The 25320-nt window shown below is 52.9% G+C and overlaps 5 protein-coding genes across 6 annotated transcripts; 2 read left to right on the top strand and 3 right to left on the bottom strand.

Moving 5' to 3' along the window:
- Positions 1 to 2614: 2614 nt before the first annotated feature.
- On the bottom strand, positions 2615 to 6456 carry SLC52A3 (solute carrier family 52 member 3). Of its 2 annotated transcripts, XM_053454182.1 has the most exons (4): positions 6053 to 6456; positions 4489 to 5652; positions 3429 to 3552; positions 2615 to 3066 (listed from the first exon to the last, which is right to left on the bottom strand). In XM_053454182.1, exons 2-4 carry the CDS (start codon positions 5523 to 5525, stop codon positions 2854 to 2856), a joined length of 1374 nt encoding a protein of 457 aa, XP_053310157.1. In that variant the 5' UTR covers positions 5526 to 5652; positions 6053 to 6456; the 3' UTR covers positions 2615 to 2853. The 2 variants fall into 2 exon arrangements, with proteins under 2 accessions (XP_053310157.1, XP_053310156.1); XM_053454181.1 differs by having other exon boundaries at positions 4489 to 6456.
- Positions 6457 to 7823: 1367 nt separating this feature from the next.
- Positions 7824 to 9839, bottom strand: LOC128472117 (actin-binding Rho-activating protein-like). The gene is made up of 2 exons (XM_053454187.1): positions 9658 to 9839; positions 7824 to 8739 (listed from the first exon to the last, which is right to left on the bottom strand). The coding sequence occupies exons 1-2, from the start codon at positions 9811 to 9813 to the stop codon at positions 8302 to 8304; spliced, it is 594 nt and encodes a 197-aa protein (XP_053310162.1). The 5' UTR covers positions 9814 to 9839; the 3' UTR covers positions 7824 to 8301.
- Positions 9840 to 14813: 4974 nt separating this feature from the next.
- On the top strand, positions 14814 to 17582 carry FAM110A (family with sequence similarity 110 member A). The gene is made up of 2 exons (XM_053454186.1): positions 14814 to 14915; positions 15941 to 17582. The coding sequence occupies exon 2, from the start codon at positions 16043 to 16045 to the stop codon at positions 17033 to 17035; it is 993 nt and encodes a 330-aa protein (XP_053310161.1). The 5' UTR covers positions 14814 to 14915; positions 15941 to 16042; the 3' UTR covers positions 17036 to 17582.
- Positions 17583 to 18862: 1280 nt separating this feature from the next.
- PSMF1 (proteasome inhibitor subunit 1) lies at positions 18863 to 22569 on the top strand. The gene is made up of 7 exons (XM_053453366.1): positions 18863 to 19098; positions 20881 to 21027; positions 21237 to 21319; positions 21416 to 21574; positions 21646 to 21699; positions 21780 to 21926; positions 22006 to 22569. The coding sequence occupies exons 1-7, from the start codon at positions 18964 to 18966 to the stop codon at positions 22055 to 22057; spliced, it is 777 nt and encodes a 258-aa protein (XP_053309341.1). The 5' UTR covers positions 18863 to 18963; the 3' UTR covers positions 22058 to 22569.
- Positions 22570 to 23331: 762 nt separating this feature from the next.
- TMEM74B (transmembrane protein 74B) lies at positions 23332 to 24836 on the bottom strand. Its single transcript, XM_053453982.1, has 2 exons — positions 24708 to 24836; positions 23332 to 24093 (listed from the first exon to the last, which is right to left on the bottom strand). Exon 2 carries the CDS (start codon positions 24049 to 24051, stop codon positions 23341 to 23343), a length of 711 nt encoding a protein of 236 aa, XP_053309957.1. The 5' UTR covers positions 24052 to 24093; positions 24708 to 24836; the 3' UTR covers positions 23332 to 23340.
- Positions 24837 to 25320: the final 484 nt, after the last annotated feature.

A 25320-nucleotide genomic window follows, 5' to 3' on the forward strand; every position in this document is an offset into this window, starting at 1 on the left:
GCACGGCACGTAGCCCTCTCAATTATACTGACGAGAGGCGGCCCCCGACAAACAGAGTCAAGAATCCAATTAACTTTTGCACACTTCATTATGGGTTTCCCCCCTCCTCCCCCTCACCCCCCCCCGGGGGCAAAAGCTGTCGGTGCAGCCAGAATCAAGATTTCTGGTTATTGGGCAATTAATCTCCGCACTTTACAAGCCGCCCGGCCTTTGTGGTCGTGTGAATGGGGAAAGATTGGGTGGGAGCACAGACGGCCCCTGCTCCGGTCTGTTCAACCTGATAAGGGGCAGAAAGAGAATTTGAAAGCACGGAGCTGCGGCTGTGATGATATCGGAGGGACCCGGACCACTCGTTCCTCCTTCGCTTTCCTCCTTTTTTCTTTTTGTCTCACGCTCTGTGACTCCTCACCCCGCGTGCCGCCCGCATCCATCTGTTTGCACAGACAACCCCCCGGAGAGTTTTGGGAAGATGGGGGTCGAGCCACTTCTCAGGCTTCTTCTTTTTGAGTTAGCCGCCCCTGTTGCCCCGCACTGCCGCACACGGGCTTCATGGCAAACGTTTGTAACGCTTTTAGAATATTTAGGACATCGGTGGGGTTTTCCAGTTTTTTCCGAGCCGGGGGTGAAGGGTTCTGTGCAGCGAGAATTAAGGAATGTATTCATTTATTTGTTTTCTGATCCGCGACGTGAAGCCTGAAGTCACCTGAAAAAGCCCCTAAACATTTCATTTAGATAAAATGCTTATTGTACGCAGCCCCTCGCGCCACTTTTTAATGGGGGTGCAATATTGATTGCATGCAGGTGCGGAGATCGCCTCGTTCACTTCATATAAATATTTCATTTTCACATATTTTGATTCCTGCATCGCATGCGGCTTCCAAATAAGTTCTCAATGACCTGTTGAAATAATACTTGGAATAATAATAATAATAATGTTAATAATACAAATAGTACTAATAATACAAATAATAATAAAACAAATAACACAAATAATAATACAAATAATAATAAAACAAATAACATAATAATAAAACAAATAATACAGATAATAATAAATAATAATAATACAAATAATAATAAAATTAATAATAATAATAATACAAATAATAAAACAAATGGTAATAATATTTACGTCCAGGGGTAAGTAATCATAAAGGTGTTATGTGAACCCCCGGGTTACTTGCCGTTGTCATGTGGGGTAACATTGGTCCCTCGCTGAATACCCCAGATAGGGTATTGAGGTTTGCACAACAGATTGGCTTGTAGTGATGGGTGTGAGCGCCCTGCATGGCGAAACCCAGATATCAGCAGGACAGGGAGTATCACGTTCCCGTCTCGCATTGTATGTGAGAGGGAGCTGGCAGGGGGCAGCTTGTGAAACCTGGTCAGTAAGATGGACCTGAGGGTACAGAAGCCACGCATGTTGGACCCCTTTTCCCCTCCGGGAGATAATCAGATCACTGGGCATTTGCTTGTTGATTTTATTAGCAGTTTCTACGTAATAACAACAATAATAATTCATCTTTACATTCAGCGAATGGGGCACGGTCAGCGCATGGGGCAAGGTCAGCGCATGGGGCAAGGTCAGCGCATGGGGGCATGGTCAGCGCGTGGGGCACGATCAGCGCATGGGGCATGGTCAGCACATGGGGGCAGCTGCGTTTCTGACGGTTCTCTTTGTTGTCTCCAGGTTGCAGGCTGGGGTAATAGGAAGCAGATGGGGGCACCGACCTGTCCACCCCTCCAGGCTCATCCAGGAGCCCCTGAGAACACGGAGGGGCCAGGTGGTGGCAGCTTCTCCTCCGCAGCTGCCGGGGGGGCCGCGTTGTCACACGGCGCTTTGCATCTCAATGCAGCCGGCTGCCGCTCACAAAAGAGCAAAATGAGCATTTTATTGTCCCCGAGTTCATTATCCGAGGCAATCGTAATGGGCAGAAGAAAGGAAAGCTCCCTGGTGGCTGGTGGAGAGGACACGCCGCTAAACGATCCTTTATTCTCTCCTCGCGTTACCTGAGGGTCCCTGTAAAACAACGTTTGTTGGTACAGCGGACGCGTTTCGTATCCCCCATTAAACACGTTGATAGTTTTAGAATAAATTCTCGTCTCGAGATACCTGTGCGCTGCTGCCGGGATTGGGTTCAATCCCACGTGGAAGCCGCGCAAGTTCACTGGAGCCCTAAAGCCCGCGGCTGGGAGAAATAGCCGGGGAAGCGGTGTTTTTCGCTGATTTTATTTTGCTATTTGTGTACAAAAAAACCCACAAACCCATTTTTGCTGCTGTGGCAAAAATGCGAGACGCCTTTAATTACCACACGGCGGATTCTCTTGGTACGCCGGAGATCGGCGGCCCTCGGCGTGTAATTGATACGCGGCTCTGCAGCTGGCGCTCTCATATATTCTGATTAGGGACAAAGTGCGCACACGGATCCTCTTTTGTCTCCTCTTCATCTCCTTACAATGAAAGGGCACCTCATCTACGGTCTCAGCTGTACCTAGCCCCCCGGCAGCCAGACCGTCACCCCCCGGGGGGATTGCAAATGTCCCCCCCGCACCAGCCCTGTGAGGGTTAACGTCTGTTCTCTCGCTGCTTAATGAGAAGACTACAGTCAGACAAGATGAGACACGCGGACAGTTTATTTATCATCGCTTGACAGAGGTTTGTAAGAATGCACAGGGGTGCCGAGTATAACAGACATGCCATCGGTACGGCGTGCATGTAACATTATGCCAGATATCGCATCGCTGCCGGCCAATCAAATCGCAGCCACGAGGGTTGCCGTATAAAATCATACAAAAAGAACAGTTAGGAAGCTGTCTGTGCCTCCCAATGGACAGACGATAAAGATTGCGAATTCAATGTGGACAGTTCATGTTGCAGAGGTCGGCGGATTTAAAGAACCCATACACATTGACCAATGGGAACATGAGCAGTGCCCCGATCATGGATCCCAGCTGCACTACCGCCCCGCACCACACCAGGGCGCTGTGACTCTGGCTGCGCAGGATCACGCCGATCATCACTTTGACGTAGCTCAGCGTCCCGATGAAAAGAACCCAAGATATTACCTGGACGGGGACACAAAGAAGGAATACAGAAGAAAATCATAAAGAAGAAGGACGGGGCACCGGCGCACGTGGAGGACTTTGGCCTCAGCGATAAGGCCACATAGTTTAACAGACGTAAGAGGTGATCTGATCCTACATCAGCCACACAGCAGCCGCGGTATCGCTAATTCCATACGGGTTTATTGCAGGCTAGGGTATGTGGAGCCGTGGGCCTGTCCTTACCTCGTCTGCGATGGAGAAGATACCCCATGACCTGTCCCGTCAGAGGTACCCTCCCCCCGCAATCCAACTTCAGGGCTACCATGTGATCCGGTCCAGGGGCCTGTGCTTTATACACATGGTCACTTATATATTCAACTTACAATGAGCGCTTCCCCCCAGCGCGTGTCCTGGAGGACCGGACAAGGACTCATGACGGCCGTCATCATGTTATAGCCTCCGAATCCCGTTCCAAGCAGAGACAGCAAAACGAGGCAGACGAGAGACCTGCGGAGAGACGGACAGAACCGGGCGGTCGCCGTATTATTACATTCTTACCGGCCCCTACACCCCCAGCCATACCGCCCCATGTCGAGAACACGTTACTGCGGGACAGAGATGCCTTACTGACATACGAAGAGTCTCTTTGGGGGCCTCTCCAAATAACCAGATACTCAAAACAAAGCATCGGGACAGTTCAGAGTTATTGGCTCAGGGTTCTAATCTGCTGCTTCCGCAGCCAAGGTTACATTTTATAACGGCAACAAAATAACCGGATCACTGATACTGGATCTAAACCTGTGGTAGGGGACCATTTATCAACCAATCAGAGTGAGGCTTCAATGAGAATCTGTGACTGTCGCCGGGCAGGATTCATTGTATTGATCGACTGAGGCTTTTCTGTAAATTTGATACAAATGTCCGCGGAAGTGACGGATTCCTCCTGAAAGCGCGGAGCTTCTCTGCCTCTCAGCGATTCTCACGTGTCCCCCCGTCATGATTCGTCTGGGAGGGGATTCAATTAATGTATCGGAGAATCATTAAGGACAGAGTCTTGGCTCCTTCTCATTGATCACCAAATGCACTTATTGAACTCTAATTGAATGTGCAGCTTTTCCATTGATCATTCTGTGTAAAAGTATCTGGTTAAGTTACACGCACTCACTCACACACACACACATGCGCAAACACTCATAAATACGCGCACAAGCACACACACTCACACACTATAAATAGCCACTTTAGATGGCTAAGCCTGATGCCGTGAGCTGTAGGGGGTGAGGGATACCTTTGGAAGTGGGATGGACGCATTTAACCTTTTGACTGCCGAGCTCCATTAATTAACCCATTACAAGATATTATTGCCACGTGGCCCCTGACAATCGGACGGATCATTGTAAAGCCACACTAAGTATCTGGATTCGACTTTCTGGAGCCACTCACCTGCTGGGTAGGAACATGGAAATCAGGCAGGCCAGAGGATTAGCCATGGAGCCCAGGGCTGCAGCCAGGTGGTAGGCCAGATTACCGTAGGGCATGCACGAGTAGGTCTGTATGGATGGGAGGACTCCGTTGGTGAGTGCATTCACCCAGCCGGTGAGGAGGTATATCAGTGCGTACTGCCCGTACGAGTACTTTGTCCTTCCAACTTCTGGATCTCCGGCGGTGTCCAGGTGGAAATTGTCTGATTGTTTCTTTGGTTCCAAGCTGTCTTGGTCGCAGGGTAGATTCAGATTATCATTAGCTGAGTAGGAGCTGAGGGTGATGCTGCTCTGGAGCAAGGAATTGTCCAAAGTGTCTTTCTTGGAGAGCCTCGTCAAGAAGATAAAGGCCACCAGGCAGAAAACCATCATGATAGATAAGAGGAATAGAAACACTTGGACTGAGAAGTTAGCAGGGAGATACTGGGTCTCAAGCTGGTTCTGTCCACTGGAGGCGTTGGGGGAGCCTTGCGTCCCGTTCTCGGACTGTGTCGTGTTAACGCATTTCATCATCCCTACGCCTTGAATCAAGGACAATAAACCTGGAACGAGCCCACTCAGCCCTTCCCCGATGAAATACGTAGTGAGGTACTGCGGCTGGAGCTGGGCCATGAACGGCAGGAACGTTACAGACGACGTGCAGTCCACGAGAGACAAGAAGAACGTCAGGACGAGGAATGCCGTGCTGTGAAGCTCTCCCGCTATCCATGTTGTATATCTCCAGAAAAAGGCCAGAAGAAAAGAGGCCACGATTCCCAGGATGATGATCGAGTAAATCACGTAAACCTCGCTGAGCACGCCCGGCTTGAACTTGTGCATCAACGTGACAAACAGAGGTCCTATGTTGGCCATTTGGATGAGGATGGTGAGGTACGATGGCAGGTACCATCCTTCAGGGAGATCGTTCACAAGCAGAGGGAGTTCCACCCAAAGCCCGTTAATAGCCACCCAAGCACCGGTTCCAAAAACGCACGCCAGCAGGTGAAGAACAATACCCATGTTCACCGCGTCCGCCCGATCCGGAACACCCGGAAGCAATGTCCCTCTCGCAAGATCAAGACCCAGCACCTCTCCTCGGATCCCTGCGTTCCAGATTAGGAGAAACTAAAACTTCAACGGTCAGCGTCTTAAAAAACAAGAGAAGATGAGTTAATATTTAAGATGAAAAACTAGAATATCAGATTATTCAGCTCTTTCTCTCATTTCGTTATAACATAAATAACCTGATTTAGGATATTGAGAGGAAAGATCTGGGAGGTTCTGGAATCAGCTCTCCTTTCCCAGGGCGGGGGGGATGTCGATGGGCGAGGTGAACAGAGGCCGGTTGTGCTCCGAGTCTGCGAGCCGTGACCGGACTCGATGAGGTTGGAAGTCGTTGTGTCTGCGCCGGGACCTCGCCTGCTGCTTATCATCCGCCCAACAGAGCTCACACTCTGCTCTGCTGCCAAAGGTCACTCTTTTGTGATCTAACGTGTGATCTTCCCGTTACTTTTTTCTCCCCTTTGCGGGTAAAACTTGCAATTTACTCTTGGAGTCAAGCCGTGTCTTGGCAGAATCTGCTCCATTGTTGTCCTTTTAATGTTTTGTATGAACATGTCGCGGCGGGACCCGCACGGAAACCTGCAGGGAACCTGACTTTTCCTCCCCCCAAGTTTGAAATCTGAGTTTAACTCTTAAAGGAGAAGAATTGTATAAAGTCCCCGAACCTCTACCCACCAAAACACGGTGCCTGCAGCCGGCCACGGGCACCTAAACGGGGAGACCGGTCACACGAGAGACTCTAAGCTCTTCCTGTATTCGTCATCCGACAGGTTGGTGAAGAATAAGGGTGTGTTTGTGCAAAGAGGTGATCTGCTGATTGGGGAGGAATAATGTGGACATTCCTTCCCCGCACATCGGGAGCTTCCTTTCTGCATCATCACCAGGAGGTTCCTTTCCCAGACACGGCCGGTGTCTCAACTTACGAAAGCGTGACTCACTTGCTATATACTATAATTTCTCTTTAAGAAGAAGCTATTGGCCCCCAGTGGCCCCCAGTAACCGCAGGCATCGGCTCCAAGTCTGTAAAGCATGCAGCGCTTTCAGGGCTGACAGGACATTCCAAGCCACGAAAGTAAATGATTTATCGGAAAAGTTTTATAAGAGGAGCCTGACGCAGCGTCATAGAGTCACCACTAGAGGGGGCCGAGCATTTACCATCGAAACCCAGAACCCGCTGGCGCATCAGATCCGTTTACCCCGATCTGGTCTTCATCAGTCACTGGCCTCGTCTTAGATTCAAGAGTCGTATGTCTATCCCTCACTGTATTACCCTCTACCACCTCTGCTGGGAGGCTGCTCCACTTCCATTTTATTTAAATCTTTAGTTATTTACATTTATTTATCTATTTATTTATATTTATTTATATATTTAGTTATTTAGATTTATATATTTATTTATGTATAGTTATATATTTATTTATTACATTATATATTTATTTTTTATATTTATTTACATGTATTTACATATTTATTTACATGTATTTAGTTATTTATATATCTACATTTATAGATTTATTTATTACATTATATATGAATTTATATTTATTTATTTACATTTATTTATATATATATATTTATTTATATATTTATTAATAAATTCAAACACTGATCAGAACGAGAGAGTCTCTCGGTCTATACATTAATGCTCCCTGCGAGACGGCTTTCGAAATACAAACCGGCCCCGGTCCCTGGAGACACCTCGTACTCCCAAAATACCCCCTCTCAGCCTCGTAACATGCCTTTCTTTGTAGCAGATGCCCCCAACGCCGTCAGACAAACTGCTTTAAATAACGAGAACCCCCTGCGGACAATCATTAATCATTAATAGAATTAAATATTATTATTGTTTTATATAGCGCCGTCATATTCCGTAGTGCTGTACAATGGAATGTATTTCCCGCTCCCCTCTAATCTAATGCATTGTCATCTTAAGTAGCACAGCTTTCACAGCATAACCCCCAATCGGTGTATTTCTAGCATTTATTGGGGTTCTTTCTTGTCATTTTTTTTTTCTTGTCATATCAAAAATTAACCAGAAATAAGAAATTACGCCTTAAATCTGCTAAATGGGAAATAAATCAGCGTTCCTTATACTCGTGTTTAGGGAACACGTTAGGGTCGCGGTGGCGACAGTTTCTGTTTAAAAGTGTAAGGACGGGGCCCAAGAGCTCGCAATCTACATGCACTGGGAAAACAAGAATGAAGAGAAATTGTATTTCAGAATAAAACTCGTAAAATCTGATAATGACAGCGAAATATCAGCAAATGAGACATTTTTCTTTATTTCACTCCATATAAATATATGTGTTAATAAATAAACACATTAACCCTTTAGTATAGGCAGAGGTTCCGATGCACTGCTGTTTTTAACATGGGTTGGCACCGGTGGCAGCAGATCCCGGTGTCCCTCAGAGTTGCGCCCAGAGCCGCTGACAGTGGCCGCTGACAGAGCCGCTGACGGAGCCGCCGTATTTAATCGTCACATCCAGTACTTTTGTGGACAGTGAAAACTAATTGCAACCGTTTTGTACCCTCAAAGAGCTTTCCGCGGGGCAGGAAACATCTGAACGGGCAACAAGCACAGAATGAAATGCCCCCGACACCGGCAGGAGCATCCATGGGGCGTGTGGTAACGATATCTCGTCGGGCTCAGGAACATCACAATTACACACGTGACGTCACGCTAATAACCGCTCCGATCCGACCCACAGGACACCAGCGCTGACCGCACTCCCTACTCCAGGAGGGTGATTATGACATCATCGTGGACCCCCTGCCACAGCATCTCCCCCTCAAACTCCAGTCTCTGGTGTTTCCGGGCTCTGAGTAGAATCCCCACTAATTTATCCGATATCCGGACGTATCTCTGGAAAAGCCTCCCGAAAGTCACCCTGACGCTGCCGTCTCTGCCGCGCGCCCCTACGTCTCGTATAATCAAGCAGAGCTCGTCGATCTCCTTGTGGATGTGCTTGTGAGCCCGGATCCCCCTCTCCTCCGTCTTGCTACCTTCCTCCGGCCGGCCGTAGCCGCGATCCCCCTTCCGGAGCCGGACCTCCATGGCGTGCGCGCGGTCGAAGTCCTCGCTGAACGGGTTGAGCCGCTGCCTCTCGGCATGGCCCTCGGAGCGCGTCTGCCATTCCCTGCGCAGGTCCGCTATGGTCAGGATCTTAATCTGCAAAGAGTGAGAAACATGTAGTTGGCGAGCTGACACGGGGTTAATTTCCAGAACGGCGCGGAGGGTCTGACACAGGACGTATAATTAGCCTCCGTCAGGTGATCCCCCGGCAGGCGTCCCGTTACACGCGGGGTCTGTCTGCGGGGCCCGGGGGTTACTGATCCACTCCCGGTCGGTGGGGTCACCAGGCAGAGCCGAGGTTTCTCGCCCGTTTCTCGCGTCATTTCACAGAATCCTCGGAATTTCCAGAAAGTTTCTGCTTTCAGCTTCACGTTTAATGATTAATATTTATTAACAGGAACCCCGTTTTACAGGATCGTCCCGATGCGGATTTCAGTCCCCGACGCCCATTATTGTGAATTTTCAGCGTCATTTATTTGGGGGATAAAAATGTTTTTCTATGTATCTCCTAACAGCCTTACAGAGGACTCACAAGTCTCTGCCCTCCACAGATCAGCCAAGGTGACTTTAATTTAGAAACCTATAACCTGCCAGCAGATCGGCCCCGTTCGGCCCCGTCTACCCTGTAAAGACTGAAACCTTATTCAGTTGTTGGTCTCGTCTTAGATTCAGGAGCCGTATGCCTATCCCATGCATGTTTAATACCCTCACTGTATTACCCTCTACCACCTCTGCCGGGAGGCTGCTCCACTTATCTACCACCCTCTCAGTAAGTAAAACTCCTTTCCATTCCATCTCAGTCTCTGACTCTCTAGTGTTAGATTCCGGTCTCTTGCTGTAACTTTATTCCTCCTTTGAAATAAATTCCCTCCCGTCCTTTATTAACCCCTTTATGGATTTAAATGTTTTTCTCTCTTCTCTCATTTTGTTTTCTCTCCTCTCTGTTTTCTCTCTCCTCTCCACTATGTTGTACAGATCCAGATCCCTTTTTTTAGCCCTTGAGATTGTTGTTACCTTGGATAGGATGCGTCTCCTGCGAACCTCAGCTTCAGATAACGGATCTTTGCTGCCGCCGGTTCCCTCCGACCTCGAGGCGTCTTCGTCGTTGGGAGTGACAGCGTCGCTAGGGGTGACATCGTCGCTAGGGGTGACATCCTCGCTGGGGTTCATCTTATCGATGGTTCTTCCAACATAAACCAGACAATCAGTATTCCCGGCTCTCTGCTGCTCCACAATCACCGCCGGGGATCGGGATCTTCTGTCGATGGTCACCGCGACTCCCGTAACGCTACCTACGAGTCGCCGGCCGCTTGCGTGCGCCCCGGGGGGAGCCGAATATAGAAGGACATTGTGATCCCTGAAGTATGAGAAGCATCTTGCTCTGTAACTCGAAGCCCCACCGGGAGCAGATGGAAAGCCCTGCGCGGAGGTGGCGGCCCGGCGGTCGCCGGACCACTCTGATCAGGTGTCACTTTTATTATTGATGAGGAACGTCTCATCGGTCTCTCCGTAGGTAGATTTCACCCGGAAAGCCGCGGGCTCTGTGTGTACATGTCCACTGTCCTGCGCTGCGGAACCAGTCCTGTGTATATGTGCAATAATCATGGAGCTCTGTCAATTAACCCATTAAGTCCCACAGCAAAGGATAAAGCCTGGAGTTTCTTGCCGTTTCCCACCAAGTCTTAAACCGATCACATGTCAGTCTCTGGCCCCCAAACCCCTGAGCCCCTCATAATTCCACCCGTTTCACACCCCTATGCCTCTGCCCCACCCCCGATGTCCCCCTTTCTTCACCCGATGTCCATCTGTTGCATGGGATAGACATACGGCTCCTGAATCTAAGACGAGACCAACGACTGATTAAGGTTTGAGACGGGGGCTGGCGGGGGCTGATCTGCCGGCAGGTCGGGGTTTTTATGTCTCTGCCGGGGCAGATCAGATAAATTGTCAGTGGTTTCTGTAGGTAAGTGTTTGGATCGTACGGCGGGACGTCTCAGAGCTTCTGAGGTCCGGTGAACGGATTTAACCACCAGATGTCACTCTGAGATCAGCCAGTTGCCTCGGACGCTTCCCATCGGCGAACAACATAGAAACCCAGTCCTTAAGCAGTCAGTCAGAGCCGTATGTCTATCCCATGCATGTTTAATACCCTCACTGTATTACCCTCTACCACCTCTGCTGGGAGGCTGCTCCACCTATCTACCACCCTCCCAGTAAAGTAAATATAACCTGTGGAGTGCTGGGCTCTCTCCCGGGAGTGAATGACACTTCAGCCAAAATTAAACGCATATCTGGTTTTCCGAAGACTTCATTAACCGCCCATCGCTGGGCGGCTGGCCAGGATAAACTACTGCGTCAAATCATGGCCATTCCTTAAGTTTTCCCTATATTTGGCATACGGAAATTAATGTTATTATTATTTTATAGCACCATCATATTCCGCAGCGCTGTACAAATAATAATTATAATAATAAATAAAATAAACAAAAATACCGTATATTCCGGCGTATAAGACGACTTTTTATCCCGAGAAAATCTTCTCAAAAGTCGGGGGTCGTCTTATAAGGTATATATAAGGTATACTTACTTACCGAGCTGGAGATTCCCCACGAAGCCACGAATCTCTAGGGGAGGGGCGAGTGGAGAAGCCGCCTCCCCTGGGCCGGTCTTCAGGGCCGCGCCAAGGTAAGTGCAAGATCATGATCTCCCCAACTAGCCCTGATCAGCAGGGCTCGTTGGGGGGATCACGACCTCCCTCTAACTAGCCCAGCATTAGGGAGCTCGAGGTCTGGCACTTCAGACCTCGGCGTCCGTGTTCCCTAATCAGTACGCGCCGGCTATTGATGCCGAGCGCGGGGATGACGTCATGTCCCGGCGCTCGGCATCAATTGCCGGCGCGTAGTGATGAGGGAGCAGTAAAGCAGAGGTCTGAAATGACAGACCTCACGCTCCCACAACTGGATGGAAGAAAGAAGATGAGAAAGGTAAGAGATGGGGAGAAAGGGGTGTGAGTGCAGTGTATGTGTTGGTGTGAGATGGTCAGTGTATGTGTAACAAAGAGAATGTGTAAGAGCAGTGTAAGTGTATGTGTAAGAGCAGTGTAGGTATTTGTGTGTGTGTGTATATATATATATATAATATATATATGTGTGTGTGTGTATATTATATATATATATATATATTGAGGCTTATGTTAGGATGTGTAGGTGTGTGTGTGTGTGTGTGTGTGTGTGTGTGAGGGCAGTGCATGTATGTATATGTTTGTATAACAACCAGCCAATCACCAGTAAGGTACATCGCTTGCCGTGATTGGCTGGTTGTTGTATACTGGGTAGAGGGGTAGTCTTATACGACAAGTATAGCCCAAACTCTATATTTTAACTGGAAAAGTTGGGGGTCGTCTTATACGCCGGAATATACGGTAAGTAAAAAAGTTCCATTTGCATCCGGTATAAAATACCCAGAAATGCAGACAGATCCTGGTCTGACAAACGATTCCTCCCCGACTGCCGAGGGGGGTTTGAGATTTTATATAAAAAATATTGCAATAAAAATGTGATGTTGCGCATGGTCTGTTTCCATGGAAATTAGAATCCATCTGCACATGTAACGGGGTTGCAGGTCGGGGCAGAGTGTACCCCGGGGCCAAACGCAGCACACAGAGGGGGTCTGGGAGCAGATGCCCCACAGACAATGGCAGAGAGATGACCGAGAAGAGAGGGAAGAAAGGAGAGAGAGAGGGGAAAGGGAGATAGAAGTCAGAGCAAGGGAAGGAGATGGGGATAAAAGGAGAGAGGGAGGGGAGACAGGGACAGAGGCTCTCCTCCCGTTAGTGAATCTCCCTTTTCATGCAATGAGTTGGGTCTCTCTATAGCCGTCACTCTGCGCATGCGCTGCCGGTAGGGGGTAAAATACATCGTCTGGGTGCCGAGGGGCACGGGGCGTTGTGTATACGGGGCGTTTCTGGAGACCCGAGAGCCTCCGAACCGAATCTCTGTGCAGCCCGGAGCCGCGTACCGGGAGGTCTCACTAACCCAGTCAGCAGGTGAGAGACCGCCGTAGCTGCTAGTTATCCCTGTTTACTTTGCCAGTCCCTCTCTGGCCATTGGGCGTATAGCGAGGAAGCAGGAGAGCAATTTCACGGCCGGAGCGGAGGGGTAATATCATCACGTGCGCCCCCTCTATGCGGGCCATGCTCTCTGCCCCCCTGACTCCTCTCTATTGCCCCACGGTGCCGCCTCAGCAGTAATTCCGCCCGACTCCTCCGCTTCCTGTTTTTGTGATTCTTTTTTTAGGGACTGGGTTCTCCCGTCCGGGTTTATTGGCATGTATGCTATATTAATCTGCTTTAATTACACGTTGAAGCCCATAAAATGCGATTAACTCATAAATCATCCGCTCTGCACGGAGGGGTAACTGCGGCGGCGCACGGGGGTGGGGGGCACCTGGTGTAGCTTCTGGATGCCCCCTGGGGCTCCCGGCTGGGGTTTGGCTCAGAGCAGGAGGAAGATGTAGGAGACAGTTGTGGGGGGTTTGGGGGTCCGCAGTATTACACTCTGTGAGCGAATCATACGACCAGAAAATGAAATACCGCATCTGCCGTGCGGTGGAACGGGTCCAGGTCCCGAGGATGGGTTTTGGAAGTCTCATCAGTCTTTGCGAGGTGGAGTCGCTGAGTTCTGCCCTACCCTAAAATACCGAGCGCTGACACATCCTTCCCAAAGCCGTCCCGCCAGAGCCAGCAAGATTTGGCACGTTCCTTGCCCGCCGTACCCTCAGCGCCTGGGAGGCGGATCCGCGGCCCCCACGCTCTGGTTGACTTCTTTAGGTCAATAAAAATCAGATTTCAAATCATTTACACAGACAAAAAAAAAACCCCGGCCCCCGGGGACCACAATCAAAGTAACACCCAGAGTAACGGGTCGTTGGGGGTCTTAGCTGGTTGGGGTAAAACTTTATCATAATATAACGATTGGGGAATGGGAGCTGAGGATGCGCGTGGATTTTACGTGGCGGCCGGTTTACACCTGGGTAGGTTGTGGTATCTCAGAGGTCCTTTGGAAGGGACAACCAGCGGAGGTGGTAAGGTGCAGTCGACGAGAAAGAGATTTACTTTCTAAGACTTTCAAAGCCACGGGGGGGTTGTCTTCGCAGCGGCCGAGGACCATTCGCACCAAGTGCCCCGAGCCTCACGATCCCATCGCTACCGACACTCACGTTTCCAGTTCTTTGTCCTGCGAGGCTGAGGAACACGCGTGTAACATGACTGTCCTGTGTGAACTAACGAGCCGTGGAAGCCACTCGCTCCATAACCTGCTCTGCGGCTTTCACACCAACCCAAACACTTCACCTTCAGTGAAAGTGAGAAGGAAACACAATGTGACCTATGATGGGATGGAAGGAAGGTTAACTTTACTGAGGGGGTGGTGGATAAGTGGAGCAGCCTCCCAGCAGAAGTGGTAGAGGGTAATACAGTGAGGGGATTAAACATGCATGGGATAGACATACGTACTGAAGGATAAGGGAGCTTGTGGAATAGAGGAGGGGCCGGCCCGGGGTCCCGGTACGTGGCGCGCAGGAGCTAATGTTTCACTGCGTTCGGGAGGAGGGGACGGCGGCACAAAGGCTGATTGTTATGGGATTAGCAGAATAAACACAATGAGACGGGGAGCGGACATGCGCAGAACAACTGCAAACCATGATGGTTCCCTCTTTAGATTGCAAGCTCCTTTGAGCAAGGTCCGGCCCATATTACATGATACTTGTTATGTTTGATTTAGCCATTGTACATCGCTACGGAATATGATGGCACTTTAACAATAACAATGAACAGGCTTAGGGGTCAAATGGGGAGTCTGTATTTAGAGCGATTCTGGTACAAAGTGGTATAAACAGAGCAATCGTCAGGCTCATTCTACTGGTTGCCATGGCGATTGCACCGCAATGTGTTATCCAGTGCAAAGTGCTTGCTCGACAGTTTCTTTATGTTTATTATTTTATAATGACGGTTAGGGAGGCTGCGGAAAGCCGGGAACACGTTTAAATGCCCGACACGGGCGGAACAATCAACAAACCCATCGACCCTCTGGTGTAAACGCGTCTACCTGTGACGGGCTGCTTAAGGGTTAAATCTGAGCTCATCACCTGAGACACAGGAAGAGGCGTGTGCGGGGGGGAGGAGAGAAGGGCAGGTGCCGGGTGAAGAGGTCTCAGCCCTGGGAGAGAAAGGCAGGAAAGCCCCTGGGGCAGAGAGTCTGTGGTGCGGATAGCAGGTAGGGGCATATTGTGGGAGCGCTGATACCCGGGGGGGTTATAGGGCACATCCTGGATTATTGGGGCCGCCGGACTGGATGGGGTCGATAAAGGGAACAAACTAAACATGGATTCCGACTCCCATCATGCTTGTTCAGCCTTCATCGTAGGCATGAAGGGCTAATGGTTCCTCAATGAGGTATTATGTTCAAGATGGGAATTTGTGGTTAGCTGGGGTGGCAGATATTACCTAGCACTGCCCCCGGTGCTGGCTCCCTGCTGGGGCTGCCCCCACTCCACCCCAACCTACCCCCCCCCATCCCCCGGTGAACCCGATGGATGGGTCACTCTGAGGATGAATAGGAGGCTAAAGTGTGAGCTGCCCCTCCCTCCCTCTCTCTCTCTCTTTCACACAATGTAATTCCCCCCGGGGGGGGCAGGAGCAGCTACCCCAAACTGCCTCCACATGACAAAGCTTTTGTAATATGGGTCAGTGGTTGCCATGGTGATGTCTTCCCCCCCACCGGCTATGACAGCTGGCAGGGGCAGTGCCACCCCCAGGTGGGTGACGGATTCTGGCCGGCCGCAGTGACCCCCCCCCAAATCAAGTGCAAAGTGATGACTCCCAAAGCCCTCTGATTTTGGGGGTATGGGGACGGCTCGGGGGTAAAGCTCCTCTGGCAGGTCTGGGGTGTAATAATCTGTGCACCGGGTGGTTATTTACCCCTATATAGGGATATATGTTGCTGTGTTGGGGGGTAATGGAAATTTCCAGTGATGCGGCTGCAGGGGCAGATGTCGGGGGCTGAAGGGGTAGATTGACCGGGAGCTTTTGCTGCCACCAACTGTTATTTGGGGGGTGGCTGAATGTTCCTGGTTTGAAGCTGGATTCAGTTGAGGATTGGAGCAGCGAGAGGGGGAGGGCGGTATTGGAGTGCGGGGAGGGCCCTCCTCTCCCTGAGCTCTCGCCGCCTGCATGTTTTGTGTTCCAAGCTGTCACACCGGCAAACTCTCGTCCTGAGATAACGTGTCTCTCCGTCCACAGGGCTGGTTCCTCCGATGAGCGACTCTACCGACATCTCAACTTCTGTCGGCTCCGGTCTAATGTGATCCAGAGGAGATCGCCGTCGCCTCCAAGCGTTCCCCGATGCCTGTTGGGACCCTGCAGTCGGGTGGGATGGGGCCCCCTGTAACGTCCGTGATGCCCCTACGTATCCTCAACAAAGGGCCGGAGTACTTCCGGCGGCAGGTGGAGAGCGGCGCCCGGAAACCCAGTGCCGTCGAGAGGCTGGAGGCTGACAAAGCCAAGTACGTGAAGAGCAAGCAGGTGGTGAGCACAAAGCAGGAGCCGGTGAGACCCCTGCTCTCCCGGCAGCCCCTCTTCTCTCCGGGCGTCCGGAGGGTGCTGCTGACCCCGAACCGCCGGGGATCCCCCTCGTCACAGAGAACCGACGGCCGAGCTCCTAAAAGCTCCCTGAACCTGGATATACTCAACAACCTGATCAATATCTGCGACGGCCCCCTGACACCCCCGCGGGGAGACGCGCCGCCCTGGCGGGATCTGGAAAGGCAACAGGATCCATCCAGACCCGACAGTCCCGGCGGCCATCGAGCGCCCAGCACCACGGCGGTGCGCAGAGTGGATGTGAGGCCGGGAGAAGCCCCCAACCACCCGCGCTGCCCCGATATCGTCATCACTCCAGTGCCGGCGTCCCCCGTCCGACCCGGTCCCCCGGCTGACAGCCCCCTCTGCTCTCCCGCATGTACCCCAAGCGACCCGGGAAAGCGGCAGCCCTTCCTGCACCGGTCCAAGTCTGACCTGAGCGACCGTTACTCCCGCGCCAGTGCCGACCTGGAGCGCTTCTTCAATTACTGCGGCCTGGACCCCGGCGAGGTGGCCACCATCGGGGCCGAGCACTTCGCCCGCGCCAGCTCCGATATCGTGTCTCTGAAGTTCCACAGCGTCAGCGCGGAGAGCTCGGAGTGTGGCCGCTCGCAAGTCAGCGCGGTGACGCCGGAGCAGACACCGTCGGCTCGCATCCCGTACGGCATCTCCGTGATCGAGCGCAACGCCAGGGTCATAAAATGGCTTTATGGGCTCCGGCAAGCTAGGGGGGCCCAAAAGGCATCGGTGAACTGAACGGCACAACGCGGACTGCTCGTCTGGCCGAAAACGGCCGGTTCCGGTGTATCTCGGAAGGGTGGGGGAGGGGTACTTTGGCTTGCGTGTAAAACTCTTGCGGTGGAATGCGGGTTTATGGACATGGACGAGTGGGTCTGCGCATGGCCGACGCACTCCATGGTAAATGCTGCTGGGCCGCGTCCCTCTTGGATTTGATTCCCGTCGGCCGCCTGCTGGGCGCTTTCCTGGCAGCTGCCAACGGAATATAACGGGTTCCCCGACTCGCTGGTCTGTTCTTAGTGGTTCTTTTAAAAGACGTTGAATCCACCGCCCTGACGAGGAGGGCTGCCCCGTGGGGTAAGCAGGTATCGCTGGGGATGATGAGCACTGTTGTTTGCAGGATCCTGTGTGTTTAGATGTGCAGGTATACTCAGCACTGTACACCCTGTATTAGTATTTTAAAGGTTTAAATGTGATTGGCTGTCTTCAGGACAATGCCCCCTATAAGTGAGGGTGGGGGGACTCTTTGCTTTTTGTATTGTTTGTTAGTAAAGTGATTCTCTGAGCTGGGTTTCCGTGTCTTCTCTGTGACCTTCGCGCCGTATTGATTGGTTCTCGTGGCTGGTTGCCTTGCTCTCTTTATTGACACGTATGTGCGTGTGTGCCGTCGCCCTCATCACGCTCAGTCGTGGGTTACATGAACCACCTGCTCCCTCCAGAAAGGCAAGATTTTTTTTCAGCGGCTGCCAACTATTAATCCCAGGACTGAGCGCTGCCAGATCGGTGCCGCGTGACAGCTAGTCCGTCCCGTGTCTTCCTGCTCTGCGTGACACGTGCAGCCGCCGTGACTAATGTTCCCTCCGGCCCAGGAGCCCAAACACGGTGCCGCTTCACTCAAAACATCTCATGATGGGGTCCCCGGAACCAAACCCTGAGATGCTAGAAGCAAACCACCCCCCGAGTGCCTAGTCTCAGGGTAAAGGGGCAGATTCTGGGGGTCACACAGTCTGACTCCTTCCTATTCTTCCCCCCTGCTGGTCTCATATATAGCTGCTTTTGCTAACAGTATGTTATGGTTGATCTCCCTGCTTGAATGCAGGTGACTTTGTTAAATGTATCTTTAAATAATGACAGGTTACAGTTTCCATGACAACCAGTATTAGCGCCATTTGGGTAACATATTTGGTGAATCTTCACGATGTGCTGTTAAAGGGTTAATATTCCAGGACACTCAGGTGTGCTCCTTTAGAGCGTTACCCCTGCGGGGTATCCCCGGTTATTGCCCCTCCGTGTTCAGCGATGTCCTCCGGGCTCCCATAACAACTCCCCGGACTCTGCGTTTAAACCGACACACAAAGAGTAAAAGTACTGCTTCGCTGCCCCCCCCCCGAGTACTCGCCCTGCAGCCCCCCCGGGGCTCCGTCTGTACACAGTGTATAGCTGCTCCAGGGGTATTAACCATTTAGATTCCAGGAATGCTATCTGTGAGTCAAACCAATTCTATGGCGGCTTCCCGAGCCGGTGACGTCCCAAACGGAGGGCGCGCTCTGTACCTGATGAGGGAGAGGGAGCGGGCGGAAGTTGGGGCATGTTCGCTGGACTCCTGCCATCTGCCCCAGGGTCATTTTACTCCTGAGCCAGGATGAATCGGACTGTTTAAGGGCTGACGTTACCATAAGTTGGTTAGATAGAATAGCAAAAACACACAGTTGCCACACAGACCTCCCCCAAAACACGGACCCCCCCCCCAACACGGACCCCCCCCCAACACGGACCCCCCCAACACGGACCCCCCCCCAACACGGACCCCCCCCAACACGGACCCCGCTTACCATGCCTGTATGGCGCCACCTGCTGGTGTTTCAAAGAACTGCGACCGGAACCGATCCACCGAGCTCTGTTACCGCCGAGGCTGCGCACCACCCGGAACTGTGGCGGATGCAGACATGGCGGCTCCCGGGCTGGAGTTACTGTTCTCCCTGGAGTCTCGGGGTTTCTCCAAACCTCAGGACCCGCTGATCTGCTTCATCCACTGGGAGCTGGTCAGCAGCGGCCTGCACTGCTTCGGGAGAGGGGAGAAAGTGAGTCCGGGCAGGAGCTGAGTGAAGGCGGGGGCAGTATGATGTATGTAGGGGGGTGAGGGCAGACGGGGGCAGTATGATGTATGTAGGGGGGGTGAGGGCAGACGGGGGCAGTATGATGTATGTAGGGGGGTGAGGGCAGACGGGGGCAGTATGATGTATGTAGGGGGGGTGAGGGCAGACGGGGGCAGTATGATGTATGTAGGGGGGGTGAGGGCAGACGGGGGCAGTATGATGTATGTAGGGGGGGTGAGGGCAGACGGGGGCAGTATGATGTATGTAGGGGGGGTGGGGGCAGTATGATGTATGTAGGGGGGGTGAGGGCAGACGGGGGCAGTATGATGTATGTAGGGGGGGTGAGGGCAGACGGGGGCAGTATGATGTATGTAGGGGGGGTGAGGGCAGACGGGGGCAGTATGATGTATGTAGGGGGGGGTGAGGGCAGACGGGGGCAGTATGATGTATGTAGGGGGGGTGAGGGCAGACGGGGGCAGTATGATGTATGTAGGGGGGGTGAGGGCAGACGGGGGCAGTATGATGTATGTAGGGGGGGTGAGGGCAGACGGGGGCAGTATGATGTATGTAGGGGGGGGTGAGGGCAGACGGGGGCAGTATGATGTATGTAGGGGGGGTGAGGGCAGACGGGGGCAGTATGATGTATGTAGGGGGGGGTGAGGGCAGACGGGGGCAGTATGATGTATGTAGGGGGGGGTGAGGGCAGACGGGGGCAGTATGATGTATGTAGGGGGGGTGAGGGCAGACGGGGGCAGTATGATGTATGTAGGGGGGGTGAGGGCAGATGAGGCAGTATGATGTATGTAGGGGGTGAGGGCAGACAGGGGCACTATGATGTATGTAGGGGGGTGAGGGCAGACGGGGGCAGTATGATGTATGTAGGGGGGGTGAGGGCAGACGGGGGCAGTATGATGTATGTAGGGGGGGTGAGGGGAGACGGGGGCAGTAAGATGTATGTAGGGGGGGTGAGGGGAGACGGGGGCAGTATGATGTATGTAGGGGGGGTGAGGGGAGACGGGGGCAGTAAGATGTATGTAGGGGGGGTGAGGGCAGACGGGGGCAGTAAGATGTATGTAGGGGGGGTGAGGGCAGACGGGGGCAGTATGATGTATGTAGGGGGTAAGGGCAGACGGGGGCAGTATGATGTATGTAGGGGGGGTGAGGGCAGACGGGGGCAGTATGATGTATGAAGGGGGGGTGAGGGCAGACGGGGGCAGTATGATGTATGTAGGGGGGGTGAGGGCAGACGGGGGCAGTATGATGTATGTAGGGGGGGTGAGGGCAGACGGGGGCAGTATGATGTATGTAGGGGGGGTGAGGGCAGACGGGGGCAGTATGATGTATGTAGGGGGGGTGAGGGGAGACGGGGGCAGTAAGATGTATGTAGGGGGGTGAGGGCAGACGGGGGCAGTATGATTGTATGTAGGGGGGGTGAGGGCAGACGGGGGCAGTATGATGTATGTAGGGGGGGTGAGGGCAGACGGGGGCAGTATGATGTATGTAGGGGGGTGAGGGCAGACGGGGGCAGTATGATGTATGTAGGGGGGTGAGGGCAGACGGGGGCAGTATGATGCAATCAATGTGTTTTTTAAAAAAGGGGGAGGGGAGGGGATGTGACAGGTGGAGGTGAGGTGTGGGTGGAGCTATTCTGGGAGATGGAGGGAAGCATGTGACTGGGGAGGAATAAGGGACGTGGTTTACCCTATCTATATATAATGTCTGTCTCCTGCTGAATCTGCGAATCCCCACAGCTTCTCTTACCCACAGGCCGGTGAGCAGGACACGGGATCCGAGCGGCTCCCCGATGGTTGGGGGGACAATAAAGAGCTTTACACCCTGCGCTACGGGACGGACGCCTCCAGGTTCCTGCTCAAAGCACTGACTGTGGAAGGGACCCTGATTGTGAATATTATGGTGAGAGCGAGGTATTACCTGGCGACCCCCCACCTCCCCCAGTCTGTCGCCTGCATCCCCCAATCCAACACGGCAGCCACGTAGATGCCCCCCATGTATACTCGTTGGCACTTATTCCCCACATTCAGAGATAGGGTGTAGTTTCCTTCATGCTGGGACCTGTCACTGAGCCACCGCTGACAGATTTTGTGTCCCCTCCATCGTGGCAGGACCTCCGGAGCGAGAAGGTGTGCGACCTGACCCTGGACGTGGCCGTCTACGTGGACAGCGCTCACCTGCAGCAGTACGACAGGTCTGGCTCCAGAAAACCCTGTTCTTGTGCAGCGTGGCCCCGTCTCCCGTGACCCCGTCTCCTTTACGCTGTCTCCTCCCTTCATCCCGTGTGCAGGGTATACAAAAGCCCCTCTCATTTGAGACGTCTGCTCCATTCCGATCTTATTGCCCCTCTGCTGGGCACCAAGGAGGAGAGAAAGGCATCATCTGAGCAAGAGCAAGGACCCCCCAACCGTGACCCACTGAGGGTCCCTCCCAGGGTTACGGGTGGCTGGTGAGTCTTGAGCGGACCCCCATATGTTGACTGATGCTGGGTCTTTCATGTAACTGCCTTTCCCCCTGCAGGAGGACCCCTCCGGGAGATCTCCCGTACGGTGCAGCAGATCTGGATCCCTTGGGGTGAGCGTAAGCCTCTGTGTTTGAGTGACGGGATATCGGGGGCTATTCTCTTTAGTCTCTTACTTCACTTGCCCCCTCAGTGGCCGCTCTGGAGGGATGATCATGGACCCTTTCCACGCAGGACGCTCACGACCCAGAATTGACCCTACGATGGGCTTCCCCCCCGGATCCGTGCCGCCGGGGGCCCGCTTTGATCCCTTGGGGCCTTTAGGGGCTAGACAACCAGGGTAAGTGTGCTATGTGATGGTAAGGGGCAGCTGGGGGCATTATTTGTACAATTTACCCCATACCCCTGTTCTTGTGCAGGCCGGACCCCGACCACCTCCCCCCCCCGGGGTACGATGACATGTTCATGTGAAGACGCTTGTCTCGGAGACGTTTGAGGCGTCTGCTCGCTGTTGCTTCTGGAATGGGATCCCCCGTTGGGGAGTCTCTTGTGTTTTCGGGTGTAGATTGTTTTCGGGGGGCCGGCTTCTCTAATGCTTCAGGCGCTTGTTTTCCCGCACGTTCTGTCTGCTGTCTGAGGCGGTAGGTGCTCGGCGGGGGTACTCGGCCGTCTCCATGGGAACGGTATGGTCCACCAGCGACATTAACCTGTATTCGTTATAGTTTTTCTGCAGCCCATAAATCCCCCCCGAGACCCTGCAGCATCTGGTTACAGATCGGCCAGCAGATTTAATAATTCCTTCATTAAATCGGGTGATCAGATTCCCGGCTCCTGACCCGCTGGTGAAGAACCCGGAGGCCGGCCACAGATTTATGCTTTATTGTTATCAGACATTAATTTTTCAGTCTAAAAAAAGCAAAATTTGAGAATGTTTGGGTGTATTTTTTTTCTTTATAAATAAAGTTTAAATATAAGCAATAAAACTCAGAAAATGCGGAGTAAATAAAATACGTTAATTCCCGACGCGTTTGGCCCGGACTCTCTTCGTCACGTTTGGTGGCGTTGAGAATAGGGTTGAGAGTGGGTTGAGAATAAAGCGTCCGTCGGCTGTTTGCTCGTTTATTTTTTGGGGTGGGTTACGCAAAAAAAAAAAAAAAATATATATATATATATATATATATATATATATATATATATATATAATTTAAAAAAAAGTAATAATAAAAAAGTATTGTGTAAAACCCTTCAAATCCATAACCTCGCTGCCTAATCGCACATGTGCCGACTACGACTGCCTGCACTCACACTCGCCCTGTCTGCAGATCCAGCAGCCTCAGCTGTGTGTAGTCATGGCCAGGACCGGACGCACAGGTGGGGCTGGCGGGGCCTCGACTACAATCATTAATCATAAAATATCTATGGACCCCGGGGGGATATTATCCACCCCCCCCGAATCAGCTGTTTTGTTTGCTTACAGTCCTGATTCATGTCTCTCGTGCGTTCCACTTGGAGATCACGCAGTAAAGGCTATAGGCGGCCCCCATCTCATGGCCAGGGGCCACAAGTCATTTCTCAGCACAATCCCCTGGGGGGTAACGACCAACAAACAACCCCCCCCTCCCCTCCCGTTATAACAATACAATTTCATCTGTTCATATCCCGCCAGACATTTAGCTCCTCAGGGCTGCCCCGCGGGTTTGCCTGATACCCCCTTCCCCATCCGGCGCATGTCCTGCTGCCGCATGCTTCGTAGGTCATTGATACTCGGCCCTCGTGCTGGTCACGGGCGTGGACCCCTCTTCTGATCCGTTTTGGGCAGCCGCCGCAGTCATTTCTAGAACCTCAAACTCCACCAGAACCTGCCCCCCCTCCGTGTTCAGCTGTCTCATCCTCAGGTTCAGGGAGCCGTATTTTGTCCGGGGGCCCCGGGCCCTAGCGAGTTTCCTCCTCCGGTACAGTTCCCCATTGCATATAGAGATCATGAGCAGCAGGGAGAGGAGCGTCCCCCCGAGGGTGAGCAGCCCCAGCCCTGCGATGATGCATTTATCGAGGTGAGAGCCGAGACGCGCGTAGTACATTTCCAACCTCTCCATTTCACGCGCACTAACTGAGTCTGCGCTCACCCTCACGTCCCTGGGTACTGTGTAAGCCACCGCCACAAGCACTACTCCCCCCACCAAGAGAACGAGTGAGCAGATGAAGCCATAATCCACGGAGCGAGCGGCTGCCTCCGGTGCCGGGCTGTCCTGAGAGTGAAGAGAGTCGTCCTCCGGAGCCGATTGCCCTCTCGACCCAGGCCGCTGGGTGTCCTCGGAGTCCGCTCCAATGAGGGTGTCCTCGATATCTTCGTAAGATGGGTTCTCAAAACCCCTGATGGTGCTGGTTGCGCGCTCGTGTTGAGTTTGGCCATTGAGCTCGCGATCTGTCCTGAGGTCTCTCAGCTCGAGGGTGAGTAAAGAAGCCATGGAGAGAGAGCTGAGCGGTCAGGAGACCTCATCGGGCTGCGGCTGCGGAGACACCGGAGAGGAGAGAGGTTATTGATGGAGACGATGGAATTGTGGACCCCGCAAGTACCCTGGCTTTTGTAATATGTACCCCGCAACACCGCATCAGCTGCCCCAGGGTGGCAAATCAACCTCCTCTGCAACAACCCCTGCCAAGAAAATAACCCAAAGTGCGAGATGGTGTGTGCCTCCTGCGCTGACAAAAAGCTGACAAGCCAGGCTCCGCACACTAAATACCGGATCCCATCCAATCCTGCCGGATCCTACCAGATCCCGCTGAATCCAACCCACACCAGAGACCGGCTGAAATCCCTGTCAGGGGATCAGTGGGAAACGTTTAGTCGGCCGTCACTGGGTCTCCGTTCACTAACACGGGAGCTGTCCCTTCAGCACCAGCAACACCTCCCCTCCGCTGCACAACAACACAACGCTCTATACACAGCAACGCAACACGCTCTGTACACAGCAACACAATGCGCTCTGTACACAGCCCCCCGTCCCCCGTTGAATACACGGGGACAGCGCAGCCTCCTCTACCCACCCAGCGCAGCCCCACCCCGCGCCTGCCGGGTACCGGGGCAGATGGGGCCGTCAGGGGCCCTGGGTGTGACACTGACCTGTCTGGGGCCCTCCCGCATCCTGCCGACGGCGCTCAACCCAGAGTGTGACAGCCCCAGCCGCTGAGAGATGCAGATCACCCGGGAGACGCTCACGGCTCCATCACGGACCAGGTAGGAGGAGACTGTCCCCGCAGCGCCCTCCTCCTGGGAAGACGGGAACTGCGGCTCGCGGGACAGGCTCGGCGAAGGTTAACCTGGAGCGGGCGGATCCCGACTGTCACCCTCCTGACGGCAATTCCAAAAACAATGAGCTAGGGGGTCTGGGTGTAATGGGGTGTCTAGAGGTCTCTTTATGGGGTAGTCAGTTTGATGTGGGGAGCGTCTGGATATTGGGGGGGTCTATGTGAGGATATGGGGTTATTTGGGGGTGTCTGGTTGTGGGGGTGCGGGGTTTGGAGGCGTGTCTGATATGGGGTGAGGTTTGAGGGCGTGTCTGGTTCGGAGGGGGGGTAAGTCCAGAGGGGCGACCAGTGAGAACAGCCTCGCGCTGTTTGAAGTTTCCCGCCCTCCGTTTCTTTGGCAACCCGTAGCGTGAGGGAGCGGACCCAACACCCAGGTATACCTCGCAGCGTGAAAGCCTCTGCGTAGCGCCCGCAACCCGGGTATGACG

Source organism: Spea bombifrons, chromosome 13 (assembly GCF_027358695.1).
Source record: "Spea bombifrons isolate aSpeBom1 chromosome 13, aSpeBom1.2.pri, whole genome shotgun sequence".
NCBI lineage: Eukaryota > Metazoa > Chordata > Amphibia > Anura > Pelobatidae > Spea > Spea bombifrons.

Bases quoted from the DNA above. Each gene is read 5' to 3' on its own strand.
- PSMF1 (XM_053453366.1), top strand. From the start codon at position 18,964: ATGGCGGCTCCCGGGCTGGAGTTACTGTTCTCCCTGGAGTCTCGGGGT. The intron at 21,320-21,415 runs GTCTGGCTCCAG...TCCCGTGTGCAG, and splicing joins CACCTGCAGCAGTACGACAG to GGTATACAAAAGCCCCTCTC. The intron at 21,700-21,779 runs GTGAGCGTAAGC...TTGCCCCCTCAG, and splicing joins GCAGATCTGGATCCCTTGGG to TGGCCGCTCTGGAGGGATGA.
- FAM110A (XM_053454186.1), top strand. From the start codon at position 16,043: ATGCCTGTTGGGACCCTGCAGTCGGGTGGGATGGGGCCCCCTGTAACG.
- LOC128472117 (XM_053454187.1), bottom strand. From the start codon at position 9,813: ATGAACCCCAGCGAGGATGTCACCCCTAGCGACGATGTCACCCCTAGC. The intron at 8,740-9,657 runs GTAACAACAATC...CACTCTTTGCAG, and splicing joins GGAGACGCATCCTATCCAAG to ATTAAGATCCTGACCATAGC.
- TMEM74B (XM_053453982.1), bottom strand. From the start codon at position 24,051: ATGGCTTCTTTACTCACCCTCGAGCTGAGAGACCTCAGGACAGATCGC.
- SLC52A3 (XM_053454182.1), bottom strand. From the start codon at position 5,525: ATGGGTATTGTTCTTCACCTGCTGGCGTGCGTTTTTGGAACCGGTGCT. The intron at 3,553-4,488 runs GTGAGTGGCTCC...GTCTCTCCGCAG, and splicing joins TCCATGTTCCTACCCAGCAG to GTCTCTCGTCTGCCTCGTTT. The intron at 3,067-3,428 runs GTAAGTTGAATA...GTCCCCGTCCAG, and splicing joins GCTGGGGGGAAGCGCTCATT to GTAATATCTTGGGTTCTTTT.